General features: G+C 42.5%; 1 protein-coding gene across 1 annotated transcript; it reads left to right on the forward strand.

The window, feature by feature from the left end:
- The first annotated feature begins 788 nt into the window (after positions 1-788).
- On the forward strand, positions 789-15900 carry rps6kc1 (ribosomal protein S6 kinase polypeptide 1). The gene is made up of 16 exons (XM_072442265.1): positions 789-942; positions 1678-1713; positions 2398-2518; positions 2600-2715; positions 2780-2873; positions 2944-2997; positions 3080-3499; positions 3624-3748; positions 3831-3929; positions 4912-4959; positions 5443-5575; positions 6758-8305; positions 8942-9031; positions 13326-13408; positions 14722-14817; positions 15567-15900. Exons 1-16 carry the CDS (start codon positions 841-843, stop codon positions 15675-15677), a joined length of 3276 nt encoding a protein of 1091 aa, XP_072298366.1. The 5' UTR covers positions 789-840; the 3' UTR covers positions 15678-15900.
- The last annotated feature ends 6858 nt before the right edge of the window (positions 15901-22758 follow it).

A 22758-nucleotide genomic window follows, 5' to 3' on the forward strand; every position in this document is an offset into this window, starting at 1 on the left:
CACTCTCCTCCATCTCCCGTCTCTCCAGACTTCTTTGGTGGTTTTTTTTCAGACTTCTTGAGATGTTGTTGTTGTTGTTGTATTCTTTACTCCTTCCATTGCTTTGGTGTTACAAAGCCCACCTATCCTGTTGTTGTTGTTGTTGTTGTTGTTGTTGTTGTTGTTAGACTTTATTCTTTATTCTTTAGACTTTATTCTTTAGACTTTATTCTTTAGACTTTATTCTTTAGACTTTACTCTTTCTTCTTTGGTGTTTTACTGTTCCCTTGCACTCGTCTCGAGTTCCAGAATAATGACTAAGTATGACCGTTGCCATAGCAATCAACAACTTAAAACAGGAACAGTTTTCTTTTAAGTGTTACACGAAACAGAAACCGTCCACGTGACTGTGAGTGCAGCTCCATGGTGCAGCTCCGTGGTGCAGCTCCATGGTGCAGCTCCGTGGTGCAGCTCCATGGTGCAGCTCCATGGTGCATCTCCATGGTGCAGCTCCATGGTGCATCTCCATGGTGCAGCTCCATGGTGCAGCTCCGTGGTGCAGCTCCATGGTGCAGCTCCATGGTGCATCTCCATGGTGCAGCTCCATGGTGCATCTCCATGGTGCAGCTCCATGGTGCAGCTCCGTGGTGCAGCTCCGTGGTGCATCTCCATGGTGCAGCTCCGTGGTGCAGCTCCGTGGTGCAGCTCCATGGTGCAGCTCCGTGGGTGCAGCTCTATGGTGCAGTTTCGTGGTGTGTCCTGCATGCGGCGCTCTCACTCGCGTCTCTTCACTCTTCACAGAGTCAGAGCTGCTGTGAATGAAAGTGCACAGCTAGCTTTGGAAATGTTGTCATTATCAGAATGATATCTCAGCGGGACAAAGGAGAATTGGCTCGTTTTTATACTGTCACGGATCCCAAAAAGCACACGAAAGGCTACACGGTGTACAAAGTGACTGCACGGGTAAGTGTCGACCAATATGACTTTAATAAGAAGGCAATGCTAATGCTTTGAGGTTTTGTTGTTAGCGTTAGCCGAATGTTTAGCTAATGGTGATGCAAAGATAAGAAATGTATGTATCATGATTTTGTTTTCCTGGTGGCAGTCGTTTTGTGGGTAAAGACCAAGTTATTACAGTGGAATAAAACATTTGGGCTGAAGACATACGCCATGATTACTATTGTGTCATCATTGTGCGTAAACATTTTCCCATATGAAGTCAAACAGCCTTTTGTTTGCTCTCAACTTGTGAAATCATTTATTTAATGTGAAATACCTTTAGTAAAATTGTCTCTTTCTTCTTTTCATCGTAGACAGTCTCAATAATCAATTATAGTTCGTGGGTTTCAGCTCATGTTTATATGTGATAATGTAAAGACGTTTGCCCATTTTATAGACAAAGCTAATATTTAGTTTTGAATTGTTCATGTTTATGACACGGTGCAATATTTTCATCATTCTGAAACCCATGGATGTACCATGGTTGTGATGAAACAGAAACCTAATGTGGCTAAACCACATTTGACCACTCACAGAACAGGAAATGAGCTCAGTGTCTGTAAAGCTTGTGTCTGCTTGTGTTGGTGATGTCTCCTCCTCACGCCTGCTGTGCTTTGTCACAGAGAGTGGCTCCACTCATGCTCCACAGGGCAGAGGTCAGAGGCACAGTAGTTTTATACTGTATTTTTGTCTATACAGATCATCTCAAGAAAGAATCCAGAGGATGTCCAAGAGGTAAGACATTATCACACATGGACAACATGGGATAACATGGGACAACATGGGACAACATGGGACGACATGGGACGACATGGGACGACATGGGACGACATGGGATGCTGTTTTAAAGAATGCTCTTAGAGCTGAAAAACTGAATAAACCACTGGCTTTCATATTACCATTGTCAGTCAACAGAATTAAGGTGCAACATACAACAATGGATATAATAGCAAATAATAATAATAACTATAATAATAATAATAATGAGCATGCATACAATTTTTATTTTAAACCGTATTTACGATGACACCATTAAAAACACGTAGATTTACTGTAGGGAATGCAGTCTATCTCGAAACCAGCGCTAATTTTTAAAGCATGACATCAATTACTGTTGTTGAGATGGTACATACCTCCAGAGCTTAGCTGCAGTTTGGGAGTGGTGAGCCATTGCTGTTTCCTCACTCTTGTGGTTAGATATAAAGTAACTAGAGTATACAGTAATTAACTTGTTCCCATTTTACATGGATTAAGGAAGAGCTGCTTTCAAGTAAGTCCGGCATTTAAGACTTCAGTGAAGAAAGCTGTTATATGTAGAGCTCTTGTTGAAACTGCACCAATAACTTGACAGTAAAGATTGTAATGTGTTCCTTTTGTGTCAATATTCTTCATATTTATTTGTTTATTTATTTTTTACAGATAACAGTTTGGAAACGATATAATGATTTTCGCAAACTTCATCAAAACCTGTGGCAGCTGCACAAGAACGTTTGTAGTCAATCAGAGCTGTTTCCTCCATTCGCCAAAGCAAAAGTGTTTGGTAACTGTTTGATTCTTTTGGTTCTTTTTGACTATACTGCAGTCTAAGCAGGTACATTACATATTAATCACTTTTTTGTAGGTCGTTTTGATGATACAGTGATCGAGGAACGAAGACAATGCTCAGAGGATTTGCTTCAATTTTCTGCTAATATTCCTGCTCTCTACAGCAGTCAGCACATTCAAGAGTTCTTCAAGGTCTGTAAACACAATAACACATTGTTTGAAAGACCTACATTGCTGACACACTTTGTCTCCACAGGGAGGAGAGGTCCACGATGGCTCAGAGCTAATAGGACCTGCAGAACCTCTATCTGACCTTCTAGCAGATACTTTGTCAGACTGCAGCTCTGATGGTAGCTCATTTCATACATGTTTATGTTATATAATAATGGTTTTACAATTATACCAAATTCTGTTTTATAGTGCAAAGAGACATTAGTGGTGCAGAGGATTTGACTCTTACATCGGATTATGGAGGTACATTTTTAAACAAAACGGACAAGACAGGTCCGATCAAATACAATGTGGTTGTATTTCATTGTTTAATACTGTTCTTTAGGCCCATCGAGTGACAGTGATCTGACCTCCCTCGCTGTAGACACTGATTCTCTGGCTGAGATTGATGATGGCATGGCCTCAGGTCGCACTTCCCCAAATCTACCACAAAGGGGAGCCACTAACATTAGCAGCAGTTGTAGTCCTCGCTTGCCCTCCTTGCATGCCCGCCGAAGCTCATCTCCTGCCCCTGTGCCAGCTTCTTCTGCCCCAAACCTAGAGGTCACCTGGGCACTCAAAGCACAGCTCTTTCCAGGAAGTGTGAAAGGAACAAACGGAAACTCTAAAGACGTGAAGTCTGATTATCTGGACAAAGCCACAGAGCTCATCTCTCTGGCTGTGCAGAGGGAGAAAGAGCAGGACTATCAAGCTGCTTTCTCTTTCTATAGAAGTGGAGTGGACCTGCTTCTGCAAGGAGTCCAAGGTCAGTTGTAGCTCGTCAGCTCGAAATTTATGTCAGAAAACGGCAGCAAACTATAGACGTAAAGCCGTGGTCCATAGTTGTAACTCTTATATATTCACGTTGATCACAGACTTTATTCCCACAGGTGAACCAAGTGCCACACGGCGTGAGGCAGTAAAGAAGAAGACTGCAGAGTATCTGATGCAAGCTGAACAAATTTCCTGCCAGCATCTGAAAAGCAACATGGGTCAAGGTTCAACCCAAACAGTGGTAAGTGGAGCAGTGCAGGTTTGTTCCTCTTAAGTCAGTAACCAAACACAAAAATACCAACTTGTCTTGATAACTGTTTTAGGCCATGGCAGCTCAGTGCTGCACATCCACAAGTAGAGAAATCCCATATCCTCCGTCTGAAGAGCTGAGAGTCTACAGAGTGTTGGGGATTATTGATAAGGTCAGTCTGTGCACATATGAAGCAGGTCTTTTTTTCTGTGTCTTTTTTTTTTGGCCATAGCTTTAATTCAAACTATAAACCTAGATTTTGTGGATCCCATTATAAATGATGAATGTGTTTAGAGTAAGTCATGGTGACCACAAGGTCAGTTTAGGTTGCTGGTCTCCTCAACCAGCTGCCAACAAAGCAACTTCACCACTCAGCCATGAAATGACTTGGCAGGCAGCTCAGAAAGAGCCACACAACATTGAGTCAATGATGCTCATCCTATGCACACACGCACCCCAAGGAAAATGTTGATGCAACACCTCATGTGTTATTGTGATGTTGTTAACGTCAAGTCAGTGTCAAATCACTTCATAAAAGCACAACTAAAATTAAATCTTGTTCTTTTCTGTGCATTGCATCGTGCCTTTGCACTTTTAATGGGGACAGAGGGGACAGATGGAGAGAAGTCCTTACCCTCCTGTGCCCCTGTCCTCCCCTTCCCTGATGTTTGTGTCTTAATTATATTAGCGCCTGGCTAGCACTGCCGCTCTGTTTACTCACAGCTCCATTCATATCCATTTAGCCTGCACCTGTTTGGTCCCAGTCGGGGTCACAATGAGAGCGCGCACCTCACAGCGACACACCACAGCTCGCCTACATATGCTTCTGCTCTCCCAGTGGGAACAAGGGAGATAGAGATGTTAGTGAGGAAGGGAAAATACTCAAATGTCAACTATTTACTGCTTTTGATTATTACAGTGTTTTAACATTATATAACCATTTTAGGATATATTATATTGGTGGCTGCCACCTTGTGCCTGGCACAGTGGGATTTTTCTTGCCACTGCCATCGTTTCAAGCTCCACATTTATCTTGCAGTGGCCCCTGTATGGGTCTTGACCCAGTGTCTGAAAAACACTATATTGAGGGACATCAACACTATATCATCCGCGTGTGCTCATACTTGGCAATTAACGGCACTCCTCTGTTACAGGTTCTTTTGGTCATGGACAAGCGAACACAGGAGACGTTTATTTTGAAAGTAAGTCTAGTGCATGTGTGTGTACTGTACGAGAGTGCGTACTGGCGCCCCTCTGCGTGACCGCTGTAATTGATTCTAATGGGCCTCTCCCTGTCAGCTCCTCTGCTCTCAGGTGTGAGACGTGTGCCAGATGCCAGCGCACTGCGCAGCACAGATCACTACACAGCCATATGCACACATACATGCACTACATATGCGCACATACAATGTGAACTTTACGCGTGGCGCTGGTAGATTTAAAGTCACGCGCTGTGTGTGGTCTGATGAATCCAGTGACTTTGGGACGCCATGGGGCAAAGCTGGCACTTGGTTAATGTGAGCTTTCTCCTTTGCCCTGCTGCCTTCTGCTTATTCTTAACACAACCTGCAGCCCTCCCTCTTTACACTGTATGCCCTTTATATTTGGGGTATCTTTACTTTACCTTTTTGTCCTTTTGTGTCCTCTCTGTATTTTAATTGTTCTGTCTGTCTACTCACCTATAGGGACTCCGAAGAAGCAGCGACTGTGGGAAGTCTAAACGGATCATCATGCCTCACTCTGTACCGTACATGGTGCAGCTCAAAACGTTTATCGTTTGTGAAGACACTGTTTTTCTTTTACTGCAATATGCTGAAGGTAAAACCCACTCTAGAAATCACGCCGTACCATATAAAAGGATGTTGTGTATGAACCAGGACTTAAAACAGACACAGTATTTGATAGTCTGAATTAGTCCCACTTTAGTTTTTCTGTTGTATTGTTGCAGACATTTTGCCCTTGCTCTTCGCAGATGTGTGATAGCAATCGCTGCAAGTCACAGGTCATTATTTGGAATAGCAGGTGGTGCTTGGCTTCATTAGCAGCGCCACCACCAGGGCCTCCATATATCCCACTTAGATCCTGTGAGCCTCTTATGTGTAGATCAGTGAGTTAGTACTTTAATGCACTGTAACCTATTCAATCTGGTGGGCCCATAGCCACAATGTGTAATATCAGTGGACAGTACTCAATATAGCCATTACAATATACCTGATTGTTTTAGTAAAGAGCGGTCCGTGATTGCCTTTGATCCGAAAGCTGGCCTGGTCCCATGTCCTGGTGTTTTTGCTTTTAACAGTTTATCAAGGACAGAGGAAGCCAGTGACCTGAGTAACATTGGACAAAACGTAGGAATAGTTTTACTTTGAAACCCATCAAGTTAAATCATTATCATCACAGTGAGCTCACTATCCATTCTCATCACAGACAACAGATGCTAGCTTCCAATTGCTCATACTACAGCTGTGGGCAGATACTTGCAGCGTGCCCTTGCAGAGAAAGTCAAGATTAAATGTATCTTTTGTTACTGATAAGTTCATCTTGTAGCCTAACCTAGTAACATTATTTATTGGATAATAACTATAATAACTCACTTCACTTTGAACCAAACTTAAAAAAGAATTACACTTTTACATTGTATTTTGCGTAGGACTGCATCAATTTAGTGGATTTATTGTGACTAGTCGACTATTAAAATAATTGTAATAATTTTTTGATCATTGCAATTGTTATAAAGACCATACAGAGTCTAAAAAACACACAAAAAGACTTTGTAACAAAGACTGTGGCATTAGTTTACATCAATAATACACTTTAGACATGAATAGCCTTCAGTCAACATATTTCAACCTTTTATTTGGGTAAAAATAGTTTAGTCGACTTCTAAAATGTTCACTGCAGGCCTAATTTTGTGTGTTCAATTTAGAGTTTGATCGTTTTGTATTTGTATTTAACTATTTGACCTTTGTAATCCCAGTTGTATCCATGTTTTCTGTGCAGGTGGTAAGCTGTGGTCTCACGTTGGAAGATACCTGCGCACCTCCAGCCCAGAGGAAAGTTTTGACATTCCTTTCATCCAGAAAAGCCACATAACAGCCGTGCACTCTCCCCAGCATGCTTCAGCGCAGGCAGGGGAGGCCAGCTCAGACTCTGGGACTATAGCAGGACTGCCTAAAGAGGGAGAGACTATCTTTACATGCACTCTTAAAAGTGCCCCTCCACTGCGAATCGAGGAGCTAACGGGAGCCCAGTCTGATTCTGCAGCTACTTCTGAAGACGAGTGCTCCAAGGGTGCGGGCGAGGATGAGGTCACCAATAGTTATTTAGCTCTCTGTATCGAGTATGAGCAGGAGAAGATAGAAGTGGATGCCCTGGTGGAGGAGGAGGAGAGAAGCGAGCAGGAGATCTTATCACTGGAGGTGCCCAACGCGACCACCTCGTCACGCAGCCGCTCGCTGCTCAGTAACGACAGCCTGTCTTCACCCATCAGCTCTCAGGAACTGGGCTTCTTCACAGAGTCGTCCGACAGAAGTGGCCTGACGCAGGACGCTGAGGGGCAGGACCACAGCGACGTGTTCAGCCCTCTGCCTTCTCCTGCCGTGCCTCTGTCCTTAGACCAGTCCAAGCACACGCCCATGGAGTTTTCCCGCATTGACAGTAAAGACAGTGGCAGCGAGGTGCCCTGTGTGGAGATGTCTCATAAACAGCCGGCTCTGTTCTCGGACCTCGGGTCTGAGGCCACAGAGGACCTTCCAGAGCTGGCTCAGGAAGTGCAGCCTCGCTTTGAGTTCTGGGGCCTGGGAGAAAGTGACAAAGACTCCCATGAGTCCATCCCAGTCATCTCTTTTAAAGAAGCCATAGTGCAGGAGGAAGGCCAGCCCCCGGACCTGCTGGTGAACCTGCCTGTACCGACTGGAGCTGTGGACTGTTCTCAGGAGGAAAGCGACTCCTCTGGGGTTTTTCTGGGTCTAGAGGCCTCAGTTTCTCCTCAATCATCCATTCAGCCTGATGTTTTACTGCGGCACAGCCAGGCTGAGGATGAGGAGGAGGTTTTGTCATTCTGCACAGCTTCTGCCACTGGAGACACCAGTGGTACGTCCTCCTCCCCCTTCATGTCTTTATGGGACAACTTCAACTTGGCGTATGGAGAAGAGGCCTCTGAAAAAATAGACGCCACAGGTCAAAATGACTCTCTCAGAGAAACACTTGAGTCTTCTTCATTGAACCAGGACAGTCCTGATCCGTGTGCCAGTGTGAGCTCTGTGAACCTCAGGACTGACCCCGATGTGTCTGAGGCCACAAAGAGCGAGCTGGGCCCACGCTGCTCTCTGTTTGCTCAGGAGATTGGAGTCCGTGAGTTTGATGAGCATGTGTCCCGACTGTTTGCTGAGCTCGAGAAGCTGTCTGTGGCAGCATCTAAAGCTCGGATCCCAGAGGAGTTTGTGAGGCGCTGGGCCTCAGAGCTGGTCTCAGCCCTCGACTCTCTGCACCAGGAGGGCATCCTTTGCAGAGACCTGAACCCCAATAACATTCTGCTCGACCATCAAGGTAAGATTTTTCTGAGAAGTAAATTTAGCTTGTATTCTATTATTTTATTCTAACCCTTTCTCTTTCCTACAGTTTGTACAAAACTAATAACTCTTAATAGCTGTGTCTAAAAGCAGGACATGCATTCAGTAAAGTGCATTGAACTTTTGTCAGTCTCTCATTTAATCTACAGTATTTACACAAATATGAACTCTCTTCAAAGGGAAAGTGTTGTTTTAGCGAAGGTCATAGAATCCCTCTCGACGTCTTCCTTTGTGCTCCTACAAACATCTCACTTTGCCTCGTTATCAACAAGCGTCTAATTAGCTGAGTGGCTGTTTTCCTCTGCCTGCTGGTAATTATTGTTCTAAAGGGCCCATCACCGATGTAGTGTGGTGCATCTGTCTGGCTAGCCTAGGCTAATGGCCACAGTTACCTAATGACACCATTAGTTCTAATGATAGCGTTAACGGGGAGCAGCTAAACAGGAGTAATCGTCAGGGCTGTGTGCTAGAGAAGTAATGTAGGGACTGGCCTGAGAGGATCTGAGCAAGAAAGAGCTCTTGAGAAGTGATCAACTCAAAGTGACGTTCGACTGTGGACTTTCCATCAGGCGAAATACATACGTTTCATTGCACTTTGTTTGAACCTCCTCAGGTCATATTCAGCTGACGTACTTCTGCAGCTGGACTGATGTGGAAGAGTCGTGTGACAAAGAGGCTGTGGCCAACATGTACTGTGCCCCAGGTGAGCCATACATACTCACAGTTTACATCAAACAAGGCCCACAGTACAGTTTTAAGCAGGTCTCAAGTGGCCTCAAATATCACAATGATGTTTTTGTGTACTTTACTTTATTCATTTGCACACTCTGGCACAACGTTATGGTCTTCATTTTTTAAGCAACAAGCAAACCTGGAGTAAGACAAACTTCAAGCACATGAATAGTGTTCTTCTTGTGTTAGTCATGTGTTGTCCTGTAGAGGGGGCTGTTGTGCAACATTGTGCTGGTGTTATTGCAACCCTTTGTGTTGCCCTGAGTGAGCGTGCTGCATGTTGTGTAAATCTTAAACCAACTGCTGCTGGACTTCAGCCCTCTGACCCCTCCTAAGTCTTCTGTTTGTGTGTGCGGATAAACAGAGTCTGGTCAATCTAATCTGGTCATATGCCTTTCTTTGGTGACATTTATTATATCATGACAGGTTCAATCTAAAGTGTGCCTGGACCTGCGCTGGCCCTTATGGCGTAAACCATCTCCACTGAGCGGAAAAAGGTCGCTTCAAACTCAAATCCTCCTTGTCTCGAATATATATTGCCATTGATGTAATAAATCTGAAAGCAACAAACGCTGTATCTAATATTCTAAGTGTGCGTTTGATCCCCGGAGCCACAGCGTGTTAAAAAGCCTCCTAATGGAAGTAGAAGCAGGTAGATGACCTAGGAGTCTTCGATAATATTTCATCCCTTTACTTGTTGTTGATTGCTTTAAAAGTAAGATTGATTTAATATTAAACTAGACAGCTAAACAGACTTGTATATTTTACAGAAGATCAAATCAACAGTTTTGGGACGTTATTATTCACTTGCATCTCATTTTGCAGAAGTTAAAGCCAATTGACACTGAATTGACTGACTCCAGTGAACATTGGCGTGTTTGATCACATTGCCTGGCTAAGAGCGTAGTGTTTGCTTTTCTCAGTCCAGATGTGAGAGGTCTTGTTAGTTAAATGATTGCTAATCCCCTGTGGCTTTCTAATGCAATACACTGATTACCCAGTAGGGGGTGTGTAACGCCTCTGATTAACACAAGTCTAACTCTGCTCTTCTTAGATCAACATTTTAAATTCATGCTTCATTTTTGGTATAATTTGTTTGTAGTGAAGAGCCCAAAGACTTTGTGCTCATCGCTTCAGTGTTGTATGTATGTGTTGTATATGTTGTGTGTTCGGTATAAGAGCTGCAGTCATTGAACGCACATGCACTTTAACGTCTGTGCTGCCCTTGTTATGTGTGGCTGTTTATACAGACAGGGTCAGCTCCAGTGATGGCTTCATTCCTGATGACAGATTTATGACTGTTTGCCAGAAAGACAGCAGGGGGTCTGCACTGACCGTATGTGCGTGCGTGTGCGTGTGCGTGTGAGTGCATATGTGTGTTTGTGTGTGTGAGCGTGTGTGTGCGTGCGTGTGCATATGTGTGTCTGTGTGTGTATGCGTGTGTGTGTGCAGAAGACAAATGTTTTTAATCACCAAAACAGGAGTGTCCGGAAAATGTGTTATTTACCCTGATCTGAGCTTATTTTCCTTCTCCCAGTTTCATTTAGATAAACATTTGATATTTTTTCAGTGTTTTTCAAATACTGATACTGATTCTGACCTACGAACAAAACAAGTAAATGAAAAGAAGATAAATGTGAACGTTTCAAATGTTGTTTTGTATGTTTAGATGGGGTTTCTTACTAAAAGAAAGCTGTGGCCTGTTTTAAAAGTTAAAGTTTTTAGTATTTGGTTGTGTAGTCATAACAATATCTGGATGTATTTATCAAGCATAATGTTTAATTGAGATTTTATTTATTTATTTTTGTATAGCTTGTATTTTGTATAATATAACAATTTCCATTTTCACACGGTTCATTTCTACAAACGTCCCACACTTGTAAGACAAATGAACACAAGAGAACAACGTGTTTTTCATCTTCCTACCAGTGCAGTTTACTTCCTCTGAGAACAATACCTGCGGCTTCAGTTTTTAGGGAAGTGTCTCTAAGAGGAGAAGAGAGAAAGTTCCTTATCGTGCCCAGAGGAGTGTTATTAAGATTCACAGGTGGAAAGGGAAGTCAGTTTTTTCGAGGTAAAAGAAGAAGATGGCATAACAACAATTCATTGTTTTACCAGTGTGAGTTTCCCCGGTAGAGCAGCCGTGGCAGATTAAAGACTGGTGTAACAGTGTGGTTTGAGTGACCCGTGGCCCGTGGACTTGGTTAATTCCTTGTCGCCCTCCTCTTGCGTTCTGCCCCCGTGCCCGGCGCATTGCTCTGACAGAGTGGTAAGTGAAGCCAGCTCTCGCCGCCGCACTCTCCCCGCAGCTCCTCAGACATTAATCCATTGTGATGACATCGACCTTGCTCTGAGACGTGTGCGCTTCTGTGTGTGTCCGGCATCCTCCCCTGCAGCCCATAACCAACGCAGGTATCACTAGTCCGTTCAATGACGATCTGCTCTCCTTGGCTGTCAAAACACGGGTGCTGGGGAGCCCTGAAGACCGGTTGCTCAGTTGGGCGTGTGCTCGCGCTCGGCCCCAGCGTTGCCGCGCACTAACCTTGGCTGAAAGAGAGCCGCAGAGGCCCGTGGTGTTCCCAGGAGCCAAAATAAGGCAAGGGAGTGTGTCTCTAGTGCGAGCCCAGCTGAGGAGCCTGAACTGGGGCCACGTGCGGCTGTGACCCGGGGCACGTCCGGGTGACCGCTCCACGGCCCTTTAGACGGAACAAGAAGAGGACCTCTGCTGAGCCTCATCCTGTTCATTTGAAACAGTAATAAACATAAAGCACGTTTAAAGACGCTCCATTCTGAAGGGAAATGTTGTTACAATTGTTCGGGTCAGAATTGAAGTACGTTATTAAATCGTTGTTTCAAATGATTCAAGTATTGACAAAATAGGAGCGAGAATAGCATTTATTTTTAGTAATGTTTTGTGTGTGGCCACATAATTCAGAACTAAATGTGTTTAATGTCCCAACAGTGGAGTGGTTAAGTCTCCTTTTACCCTGATGTTTTAAGTGTTTATATTTTATAGAATCATTTTAATTTTTCTTTCACTCTGTGCAGCACTTTGGAAACGGCTTTGAATTGGATATATTGTATAAAAGTGACAAAGGATGACGCTCCTTTTAGCCGAGTGCTAAAATATCCAAATATCACTACATTGTGACACAATATTTGGTGATGCAGCAGCCCACAATATTGATACTGTATCGATATATCACCATTTTTTGGCGCTACAATTAGAAAAAAAGATACGCAATTAATTTGACATATTAAATATTTTGATGATTAAAATTGATGAATTTTATATTAAGTTGTGTGCAGTTGGTCGTGGTTTAACAAAGAAATACTGTTGTTAAAATGAATTTGGTTCTTTAAAAACTAGTTATGTATTGCAGAGTATCATTATGTATTGTATTGTTAGCCATGGACTTTGTATTGAACCATGAAAGAGGCACCTGTGTATTTTTTGTGCCAGTCCCAAACCTGAAAAGAAAAGTAATTGTTGCATTAAGACAGACATCTGTTGAAACATCTTTACCAAGCTGATATGCAAATCAGTTCTCAGAGGCAGATGTTTTTGCCTCTCCATAAGGCAGTAAGGTATTATTGCTCATTTATGTTGAAATGATAAATAAATACATGGACAATGTGGCGTCTCTGGAAATGGACAGCTGGATATCAGTGATTCACATGTTGTTGCTGTTTCTTGGAGGGATCCTTGTGCGTTTGAGGTCGGGTCATGCAGATGGTGTGAATTTGTGGCGCAGACGGTTTCCTCAATGGAACAGTTTTTATTATGTAAATCACCTTTTATGAGACACGCTTGGGTTTGTGTCAGCGACAGAGAGTGGCAGCATGTTGACTTTACTCTTTATCTATATATGGGCAGTATATCAAAGTGTACATCATATTTTGAAGATTATAGTTTATAGTAAGAAATGCTACAAAAAGAGCTGATGAAAAAATATGAAAAAGTGATGTTTTAAACTCAAATAAGTGTATAAATGGATTATTATTCATTAATATTTTTTTTTTACTTTTGTGATTATTATTACATTTAACTGATGGTTTGTCTGATAATCAAACCTCAACTTCTATAATGAATAAGTTAATATTGTCTGACTATTTATTATCAGGAGATATTTTGTCAATATCACCCACCTTTAATGTTGATGCACGGTGAAAATGACTCAATAATACACACGATATATATATGAATTAAAGTAAAAGCTGTTTTTGTGTTATGTTTTGAGACAAATGTGTGTGTGCTTTGTTAGAGGTCGGAGGCATCGCCGAGGAGACGCCGGCGTGTGATTGGTGGAGTCTGGGTGCCATTCTGTTTGAACTTCTAACAGGCATGGTGAGTAGAAAGTTTGAAAAATATGGCTTGTTCTTTGTTGCTCAGGTCTGTATGTACCATCCACTCTGCTGCCAGGTCGTGTGCGATTGTGTATTCGTTTGCACGTGCAGTCGCTTCTACGTGTGTGTCTGTAAGGTTCGTCTTGGCTGCTGTTTCTTACTCTGGATCTCGGGGAGTGCCAGGGGTGTTGGTGTGACTTTCTCCCCCAGCCTGAGCTCCATCTGCTGGGCCAGGAGGTCGGCCCTCGCGGGTCCCCGTGCTGGCTCTTGGAGCTGCTCTGAGCTCTCCGCGCACGCCAACCTCAGGAAAGGCGTGGACAGCGGTGACCACCGGAGCAGCTCTCCAGGCGCCTCCACTCGTCCACAATTAGGGACTGTCTTCGGACTGCGGAGGAACTGCCGCAACTTTTGTCTGAGTTCGACAGTTGGATGTGCAGATGCTTCACTTCAATAATTATACCTTACCGTTGTCTTGGAGGTCACACAAAAGCGCGCACCTGGCTCTTTCTCATTGTCTTTCACATCTGAATACTGTGTAGCTGATTGCCAGTGGGCATAAGCACATATCAGGCATCAGTAGTTCCCATCAATGGCCCAGACAAGAGCAGGGGGCGTGAGGTTAGTGTTTTTACATTCAATCAAACACACCCAGTTACCTGGAATAAAACCTGCGCGACACAGATGTCTCCTTTGATGATTATGTCCTGGCAGCGAAACACTCACAGCGGCTCTCACTGCGCTCTTGATCCTTGCAGGATAAGATCTTGCCTGGAGCAGTCTTGACTAAAGCTCGGACGCCAGCCAGAAGTCCTGCAGCACGTAGCAGACACTCAGAGGGGGCAAACTGACTAAAAAACAAACACTTTTCATTCAGCAGAGGCGCACAACTCCAGAGCAGCTGAAGGATGCGCTGGATACACGTATACATGCTGCAATTACGCTCATTATTGTCAATTACTTCAACAATAGAGCTACAGGCTGTGGACAAAATTGCACTTATGGGTCTTAAAGCTCATTTCTGTGATTTTAAATGGAGCCGTGTGCATGAAAAGGCAGTTTGACCTGACCAGTAAACTTGCTCTGTAAAAACAAGGAACAAAATAATTAGACGATCCATTTTCCGCTTTATTCTGTCGGGTGGTGGGGGGGGTTTCTGAGCTGCATGTTGAGAAAGCAATCAGATGACGTTTGTGTTATAGTCGGTGGCATCAGTGTTGTTTCAGGTGCTCGGACCCTCCCGTTTGTGTCGTTTTGACTGGGCTCCCACAGTGTTGGTTGGTTTTGTTTTCATTCATGGGCTTCTGTTCCCTCCAGTCTCTGCTGAGGTGCCATCCCGCCGGCATCGGACGACACACAGTGCTCAATATTCCCGAGTGTGTGTCAGAGGAAGCCAGATCTCTGCTCGAACAGGTAAAGACCGAGAATAAGGTATAAAATGACCAGATCAGGGCCCGACCGATAGGGATTTTGGATACATGTCGATGTAAAAGGAGGTCGGAGGTGTCGATATAACTGCTGATATATTTAATAGATAGTTTAGAGCATTCATTCTAAATTGGGTTTATTTAAGCATCATTTATTATTATTCTGCCTTTTAACGGTGAATTTTAAAAGCTGAAGTAGCATTTCTAGATAAAATGAACGAAGGAAACAAAGCGTCAAAAGGGACCTACAGTATTTACAACACTCACTGCTCAGACACAATTATTCATGATTAAATTGCACTATGACAAAATAGCAGTGATAGCCTTAATTTCCATTCTTTGAAAGCTTTACAAAACTATTTTCACATGAAAAGTCCGATAAAAATGCATATTTTTACTATTTTGGCCTAGATTAAACTGAAATTACGATTGACCCCTTGACCCCAACGGTGAAGCATTCAAATAGTTCAAAACACATCATTAAAGCTGCCCCGAACTGGTTTTCTAGGCCTTACAACTTATTTACTCAGTAGCTTCCAAATCCAAAAAGAATGAAACTAGAACTGGACTTTATTTCACAGCTGATGTTGCTGTGTAATTAAATAAATCCACTTATAGTTTCATTCTTATTTGGATATAACGTTATCCCTGGATGTGGATCAATGATCGAGAGTATCTGTTATTTCATTTTGCCTGATCGATGAGTTATTTAGTGTAACGTTTCTACTTTTACAGTTACTTCAGTACAACCCAATCGAGAGACTCGGCGCCGGAGCAGGAGGAGCCGACGATATCAAGTCCCACCCCTTTTTCTCCAAAATGGACTGGCCCGACGCAGCCACGTAAAACAGCATTTTGAAGAAGCTGCCGCCTTTATGTCTGGTTTTACATCTTCGATTGCAGGGATTGTCTTACTGTCTGTGCAATAATTTATGTATTTACATCGTGTTTTTGTAGATTTTTATTTTATTTTACACTCCATGTAGCATCTCACAGCCAAAAGGACATCGGACGAACATTTTATAAACTCTCTGTAGGCTGATTTAAAGCGACATCTTTCATCTTTCTATTATCAATACATCACATATTAAAATGGCATCACGAACATTTAATCGAGCCCGTTGAAAGTGTCACCCTGATGGACTCTATGCAAGCCAAATTGATGGAAAATGAAGTGTGCGTATCGGTGTATGGAAGTAAATTATGTGTATTTGAACATGTTGTAATAGCGTTAGAGGGATAGATGTTTATTGTGATCGCAATTCGGGGCATTACGTGACAAAGAAGCCAAGGATAACGGTGTGTAAAACCAGCCCTTTTCTTCAGATTTGTATCAACAGTACATTCTCTGTAACACAAAACCCTGTGCATGCAAGAATATAATTGTACCAAATCTCATGTATGACAAGGACAAAGCTAACAATAATTCTATATATTGCGGTGTGTGATGCGCCTTGCCATAAAATCAACCACTATCACCTTTGTACATGACAACGCGTTCATTTTCTCTCCCAATTTTGCCACAGATGTCTTAACAATCATGTTTATTGTCATCATTGAACTTACAAAGTGCTATAAGTCCGTGTATGTATTGTGCATTTCTATAATAAGCCGTGGTCATATTTATTTCGTTGCTCACTGTTTCATCTGTGGATGCACTAATGACATTAATAAACCGACCTGGATGAGAACGGAAGGTGGTGTCTTGTCCGGTGCCGCGGCTAAACATGTGGGCGTAGCTGGAGGTGGTGGTTGTCAGGGAAAGACCAGCAGCACCAGTGATGGCTGGAGAAAGCTGCTGTCGCCCTGGCTGTGTGTCACTTTAGCCGTCATACGAGCTGACACGCATGCACTGAAGGTAAAGCCTCAGCTGTACCGCGCCGAGCTGGAAACCCACCAGGAAAAGGCTTCAAAATAGTCTTTAGAATCATATATTGCAGTTAGGAAGTTTGTGTTATTATGTAGGAAACCTGGTAATCCTGTTCTGAAATGCATTTAAGTTTAGCAGTTAATATTTCAGTGTCAGTCACTTCATGATGTGCCTAAAATGTGCCCCGTGAAGATAAGATAAGCCTTTATTTGTCCCGCAATGGGGAAATTCCAGTGTTGCAACACAAAGTAGGTACGGACGTGAAGAATAACGTAAAAAAAAACACTCTTATAAAAAACCTCTTATACTATATAATAATAACAATAGTGACTCTTATTTACAGCTGTTATAACAATGTTCATTTACAGAACGAATCACAAAACTCACAATATTAGGCAGTTTCTTTCCCTATATTTTGACAATGCACACAAGCTAGAAATGAGATGATATTGTGAAAGTTGTCTTGAAGAGAATGCAATAAATGTGAATATTGAGCATATTGTTCAGAGTAAAAAGGATATATGGTGACATTTTTGCACTTTTGTGATCAGTTTCACATTTGTCTGATCATTTTACTTCATCTGATATATTTAAAGACATGTTCCAACACATTTTGTGACATAATATCATATGAATAATGTTAATTATAGGAGGTGTTATTTATTATTGTCCTCTGCTAATACAACAGAACTGAAAACATACTTGAACTGGTGGAAACAAGGTACAATAAGCTCCTCACATAACAGGACTTTCATTTTCCGAATCAAAGTAAATATTTCATGTGATCTTTGCTTATTACTGAAGTGTCACTGCACAGGTCAAAGGGCCACAGTTTGCAGCGCTGCTTGTATCCTCTGTGTTGCCCTCTTTGCTTCAGGAGCCATAAATCTGAGTTGATTAGAGCTTGTCGTGGGACCTGTCTCATTACACACACTTTGAGGGCCAGAGGTTTCAGCAGCGCAGGGAGAATCACTGTCAATCTTACTCAGAGTGGATAAAGAGAGGTTTGCTCCTCTGTTCCACACGACCAAGCCATGTCCACTTTATTGTATTATTAGGATAAAAATACTTAAGGTTTAAAGTTAGTACCTAATTACAATTACTCACATGATTGTAATTGAGTCGATTTTTGGGGTAATAGTTTGTACTTGAGTAGATTTTGAACGTACACTTCTAGCTAATTGTACTTATTTACACTTAAAATCATGAGTGTGCTCTGATTGTCCAGAGCTGAGCAGAGAAAATGCAGATAATGGTACTTAACAAGTTAATTTATCTCTGAACTGTTGAATTACTCAGGTCTTGTATAAATGATTTATCTAGAATACTATTAAAATGTGTTAGAATTAAAATAACTAAGTTGGTAACAGTACTTTATACTTTTACTTGAGTACAAATTTGGCTGCAGTACTTGAGTTCAGCTTTAGCTATAACTGTACATTAACTAGAGTGCAATATTTCTTTAAATAGTATTTCTGTAATGAACTGTAGGCTTCCGTCACTGGCTCTGTAATGCTGTAGCAATGGTTATATATTTTACAGGATTGTTTTACTTTTCTTTCTATAGTTTACATGTTATAACTCTGTGTTGAAATGGTCTGATTGAGTGAAAGTGTATCACCACTGAACGATGAAGACCAGGAGTTTTTAAGTAAAACAAGTTCATGGGAAAAAGAAGAAGAAAAAAAGAACGTCATAAAAGCAATCAAATCCTGCCTATAATTTAAAATAAATATTTAAAAAAACTATGTCTCTGTCCCTCCTCCTTAGCTGAGTAAACATGAACTTCTCAATCTGACTTTTTGCTTTAGTTTAACTCAATCAAATGCATGTTTCTTTTTCCTGTTGCTCGTACTTCATTTCTCATTGACACAAAGTAGACCTTTTGTCTTCCACGTCCCTTTGCGACTCTTTCTGCACAGAGCGCTGAGGGGAAGTAACTGTCTTCTCCTAGGCCAGATTAAGAGGACATGCCAAGGACTCCCATGATGCACTGCACACACCCTTCACTGTGCGCCCTCAGAGCATCACCCGACCCTGGAGGCTAAATTGACCTCTGAACTCGTCTCCAACTTCCTGGGCCTCGGCGTCTTTCCCCTCCCTGCGCCGCTACCATCGTGTCTCACTATCGTTTTCACACGCGAGCAGAAGTGACCAGCCAAATGGCCCCTGTACTCTGGGGCAGGGCTTGTTTTTGTTCTTTGACTTTCGTTCACAATGCCCCGTGAGGACCCGCGTTGCCAAAGCAGAGGAGTTTTGCTCTCGGACCCGGGGCGTCTTCTCCAGCTTCTGTCAGAGCCATGAAGTCATTATGAGGAGACAATGATACAGCCCAATAAAGCAAACACACCAAACATAAGGGTCAAACAGGGAAAGTGAATATGTATGGCATTACACTTATCTACCAGGTCTAGTTACAGGTCAGATCTGTGGAGAGGCGGCCGCACTCACTGTAAGAATGCATTTTTCATGGTTAGCAATAAAAATGGAAGTGAATAAATGCAAGTTGGATAAGTTTAACGCCATACAGTGGAACATTCCAGACAAAGAAAGAATATGGTGACAAGCAGGATATGTACTGCCCAGAGAAGTTACATATGAGTCACATTAAAATATAAAAATATGTAATTATAACAGTTGGAAAGAGGCTACGTCAGTTGGCTGAGCGTTGGCCCTTTCCACTGCTGAACAAACTAAAGTCATCAAAGACCATCTTGCAATTGAAATTAGAGCTGTAATTGTGGCAACTGTTCACTGAAGCAATATATGGTCAAATCAGCATTTGTCACTTGAGGAAAAAAATGAAAGGGCTCTTAAGATGTGTCAAGATAAGCAGGTTTCCAACAAAATGTTGTATGCAATTGTAACCAAATCCAATATATGGTAAACCACAGCCCTCCAATTACAGCGGAACAGGCCTGAGGGCTGGATTAACTGTAGTCACTGAGCGCGTGTGGAGGCCCTGTATCTCTCCACCTGCAGTAGACTTCGTTAGCCTCATGTCTGCTCTGTGAGGCGCTGACGTACGGACGCAAACATCAGAGGGTCACCATGGGGTCATCCAGGGGTCACCAAGGAGTCAAACTGAAGAAAATCCAAGCACAAGTCACGTTCCCTTTTGTGCTGATCTCAAGCCCTTAAAAGAACATTGCTCAGTCAAGAAGGAAATCTGATATAATCACAGTTTATATGTAAATCAGCAAGATCTGTGACTGTGGTTTCCCCGGGAAATCATGCCAATGAAAGCTGGAACAAATGTTTTACTTTTCAATTAAAATACATTATTAGGCTTTTCTGGGGGTATTTAGTGTGAAATACAACATGCGTTATGTATAGATAATCATTTTACATTTTGTTTGATGCAAACCACAGTATTGATCTAAAACACCTTCATAAAAGAAAAGAGTCTATTTACTTAATTTTAAAATAAATTGTTTGTTAATGAGGTTTTTCCCATTCTTCAATATTGTAAACAGTATCTTATCAAATGGGATTGTACCTTAGGAGCTTTAAGCTTTCAGCAGGGCAAAAACCTGGACTGAACACCTCTGACATTGAACATTTCAGACCAATATCAAAGCTTACTTTCAGTTCCAAAATGTTTGACATATAGTTTTGTTCAGTGTTCCAGCCTGGCTTTAAATCCAAGCATAGCACTGAGACAGGGTTTTTAATGACATTCTGCTTGACTGGAAACAGAGTCATGTTGGTCTTAGATTAAACAGCTGATCCCCTTGTCTCGACTGTGCAGTATAGCTGAAGTCCTACTTTACAGATTGACAGTTCTGTGTCTGCGTTGGTTCTGCTGAGTCCTCCTCGTACGTGTGGTGTGCCCCAGGGTTACATTCGTGGGCCTCTCCTTTTCTCTCTGTATTTCCTCCCTCTCTTTTTTTCCATTATTATAGCATTTCATTCAATTCTTAATGCAGAGGATTTGCAAATGTATACTGTATGCTGCTTAAGTGAGAAAAAGCATATAATGTCACCTCAGAGCATGTGTAGAGGACATACAAAATGAAGTCATGGTGTTTGGACCAGTGAGGCAAACACTGCCAGTGGTGACCTTGGTGCTCTGCCTCAATATGTGAAACCTGTAGTAACCAATCTAGGGGTGGGACTGGATAGTGATGATAGTGATAGTTAAAAGTTGATTAGCGCAGTGGTTACATTTTTTTTTTTTTTCAAATTTATCATCTCGTTAAAATTAAGCCTTTCACGGCCGTTCTTTCACGGCTTCACTTTGAAATTTTAATTCACGCTTTTATCACCAAACACATAGATTATTGCTATGGGCTTTATGTTGGTCTCAACCACACGTCTCTCGCACGACTATCACTTGTACAGGACGCGTACGCTCGCCTTTTGATGGGTACAAAAAACGGGATCATATCACACCTGTTTTAATGTCCTTGCACTGGCTTCCAGTCTCTGATTGTACTAGTTTTAAAATCCTTTCATTTTTAAATGCCTCGCTCCTCATCATCTGTCCGCTTTGATTCAGCCCTAGGCCCCTGTGCGCTCACTCAGGTTGGTAGATCATTCCTTGGTAGTGGTCCCAAAAACAAGGAGGAAGCTCAGAGGAGACAGGTCCAAACAGGTCCAGAATTGCACCTGAGACAGCCCGAGTCACTGTATTTAAGTCTTAAAACTTATCTTTTTTCCCAGGCTTTTCCTTGACTTTTATAGTCTACAGTGTGTTTGTATTTTTTTTAGGTAATATCAATAAAGTTGGATTGGTTTCCTTTTCAAAACTGCAGAACTGTAGCATTTATCTTATTGAAAAGTTTCTATGTGGTATTTTTGAACGCTGCTGCTATAAATGTGAGTCTGAATTTTTGAAATAACTTAGTGCATGGAAGTGGGCGGAGATATGGGATAGGTGAAAACTGACATTTTTTGAGGCCTTAAACCAGTTGTGCAGGTCATGAAAATGAAGGACAAGCATGAATCAAGCATGAAAATCAATAAACAAATTTGAGTGAGCTAATAATGAGGGGACACAATTATAACATGGTTGAAAGCTCAGAAAAGAACATTTTACTTAATTATGCTCATGAGTAAATCTGTAACGTTCTAATGTAGTAGTAGTAGTGTCATTGGAAACACTCTAAATCCCACTGTGAGACGTCTCAGCCACTTTTCAAGCCAAATGACCCAAGATGCCTTGCTGCATGAAGCTTGCACCTGGATGAGGCTGTTGTTTCCCCTGCTCTGAGCTCCGTTTTACCTCACCTTCCCTGCCACATTAGGTTTAACCCTCTTTATATAACCAGCGCAGTCTTGCGTGAGTCACCATCTCATAGCTGTAATGGTAGAGAGGTCCCACCCGGTGCCCAAAAGACGTGTCACTACTAATCGCTCCCCCCCGACCTGAGCCGCCTCCCCCATCCCGCTGCGGGCCATTGGGGTGTGAGCACAAGGGCAGAGCGCCAAGACCCAGGCATGCCGTTAGCAGCTCACTAACATAGCATTAGCTCGCCAGTCATCTCAGTGGGCCCCGGCTGTCTCAACTGCTTTCTCACGCTCCGATACACACACCTTCTGCACACTGCTTGTTATCTGACGGGCCCCCCTCCTGTCCAAGGACCCCCCCTCTCTCTTCCCTTCTCCCTCTGGGCTGGTGCCCTCCTCTCTGCCCCTAGAGGGTAATGTTGTGAACATCCTCAGCAGGAGATTATGACAACTGCTATTGATGCTCCTTGAGGACATGGCAAGGCTCAGCGACTTGTGTGGCTCAGATTCAATACCTGGCTTCACATTTGTACTTGTTTGGTCCCGGTCTGAGCCCGGTTTAATCCTTACGTAGATTTGATTCAAGTCCTGGTTCAGTCCTGACCTCAGCTATGTTTACTCTCAGTTTTATTGTGGTGTCTGTGCAAGTGTGAACGCACCTTAAATGCATTTTTCCCCTGTTGTGTGAAGCACTTTAAATTGCCTTGTGTACGAATTGTGCTCTACAAATAAACTTGCCTTGCCTTAAAGTGCTTCATATTCACAAGTTTAAGGATTATAGGTGTACTAAAACTTGTATTTATTTTTCCTCTATCCAACTGTTTT

This window comes from Eucyclogobius newberryi, unplaced genomic scaffold, assembly GCF_026437365.1.
Source record: "Eucyclogobius newberryi isolate DKJ021-1_F unplaced genomic scaffold, fEucNew1.0.hap1 SCAF_1, whole genome shotgun sequence".
Lineage (NCBI taxonomy): Eukaryota > Metazoa > Chordata > Actinopteri > Gobiiformes > Gobiidae > Eucyclogobius > Eucyclogobius newberryi.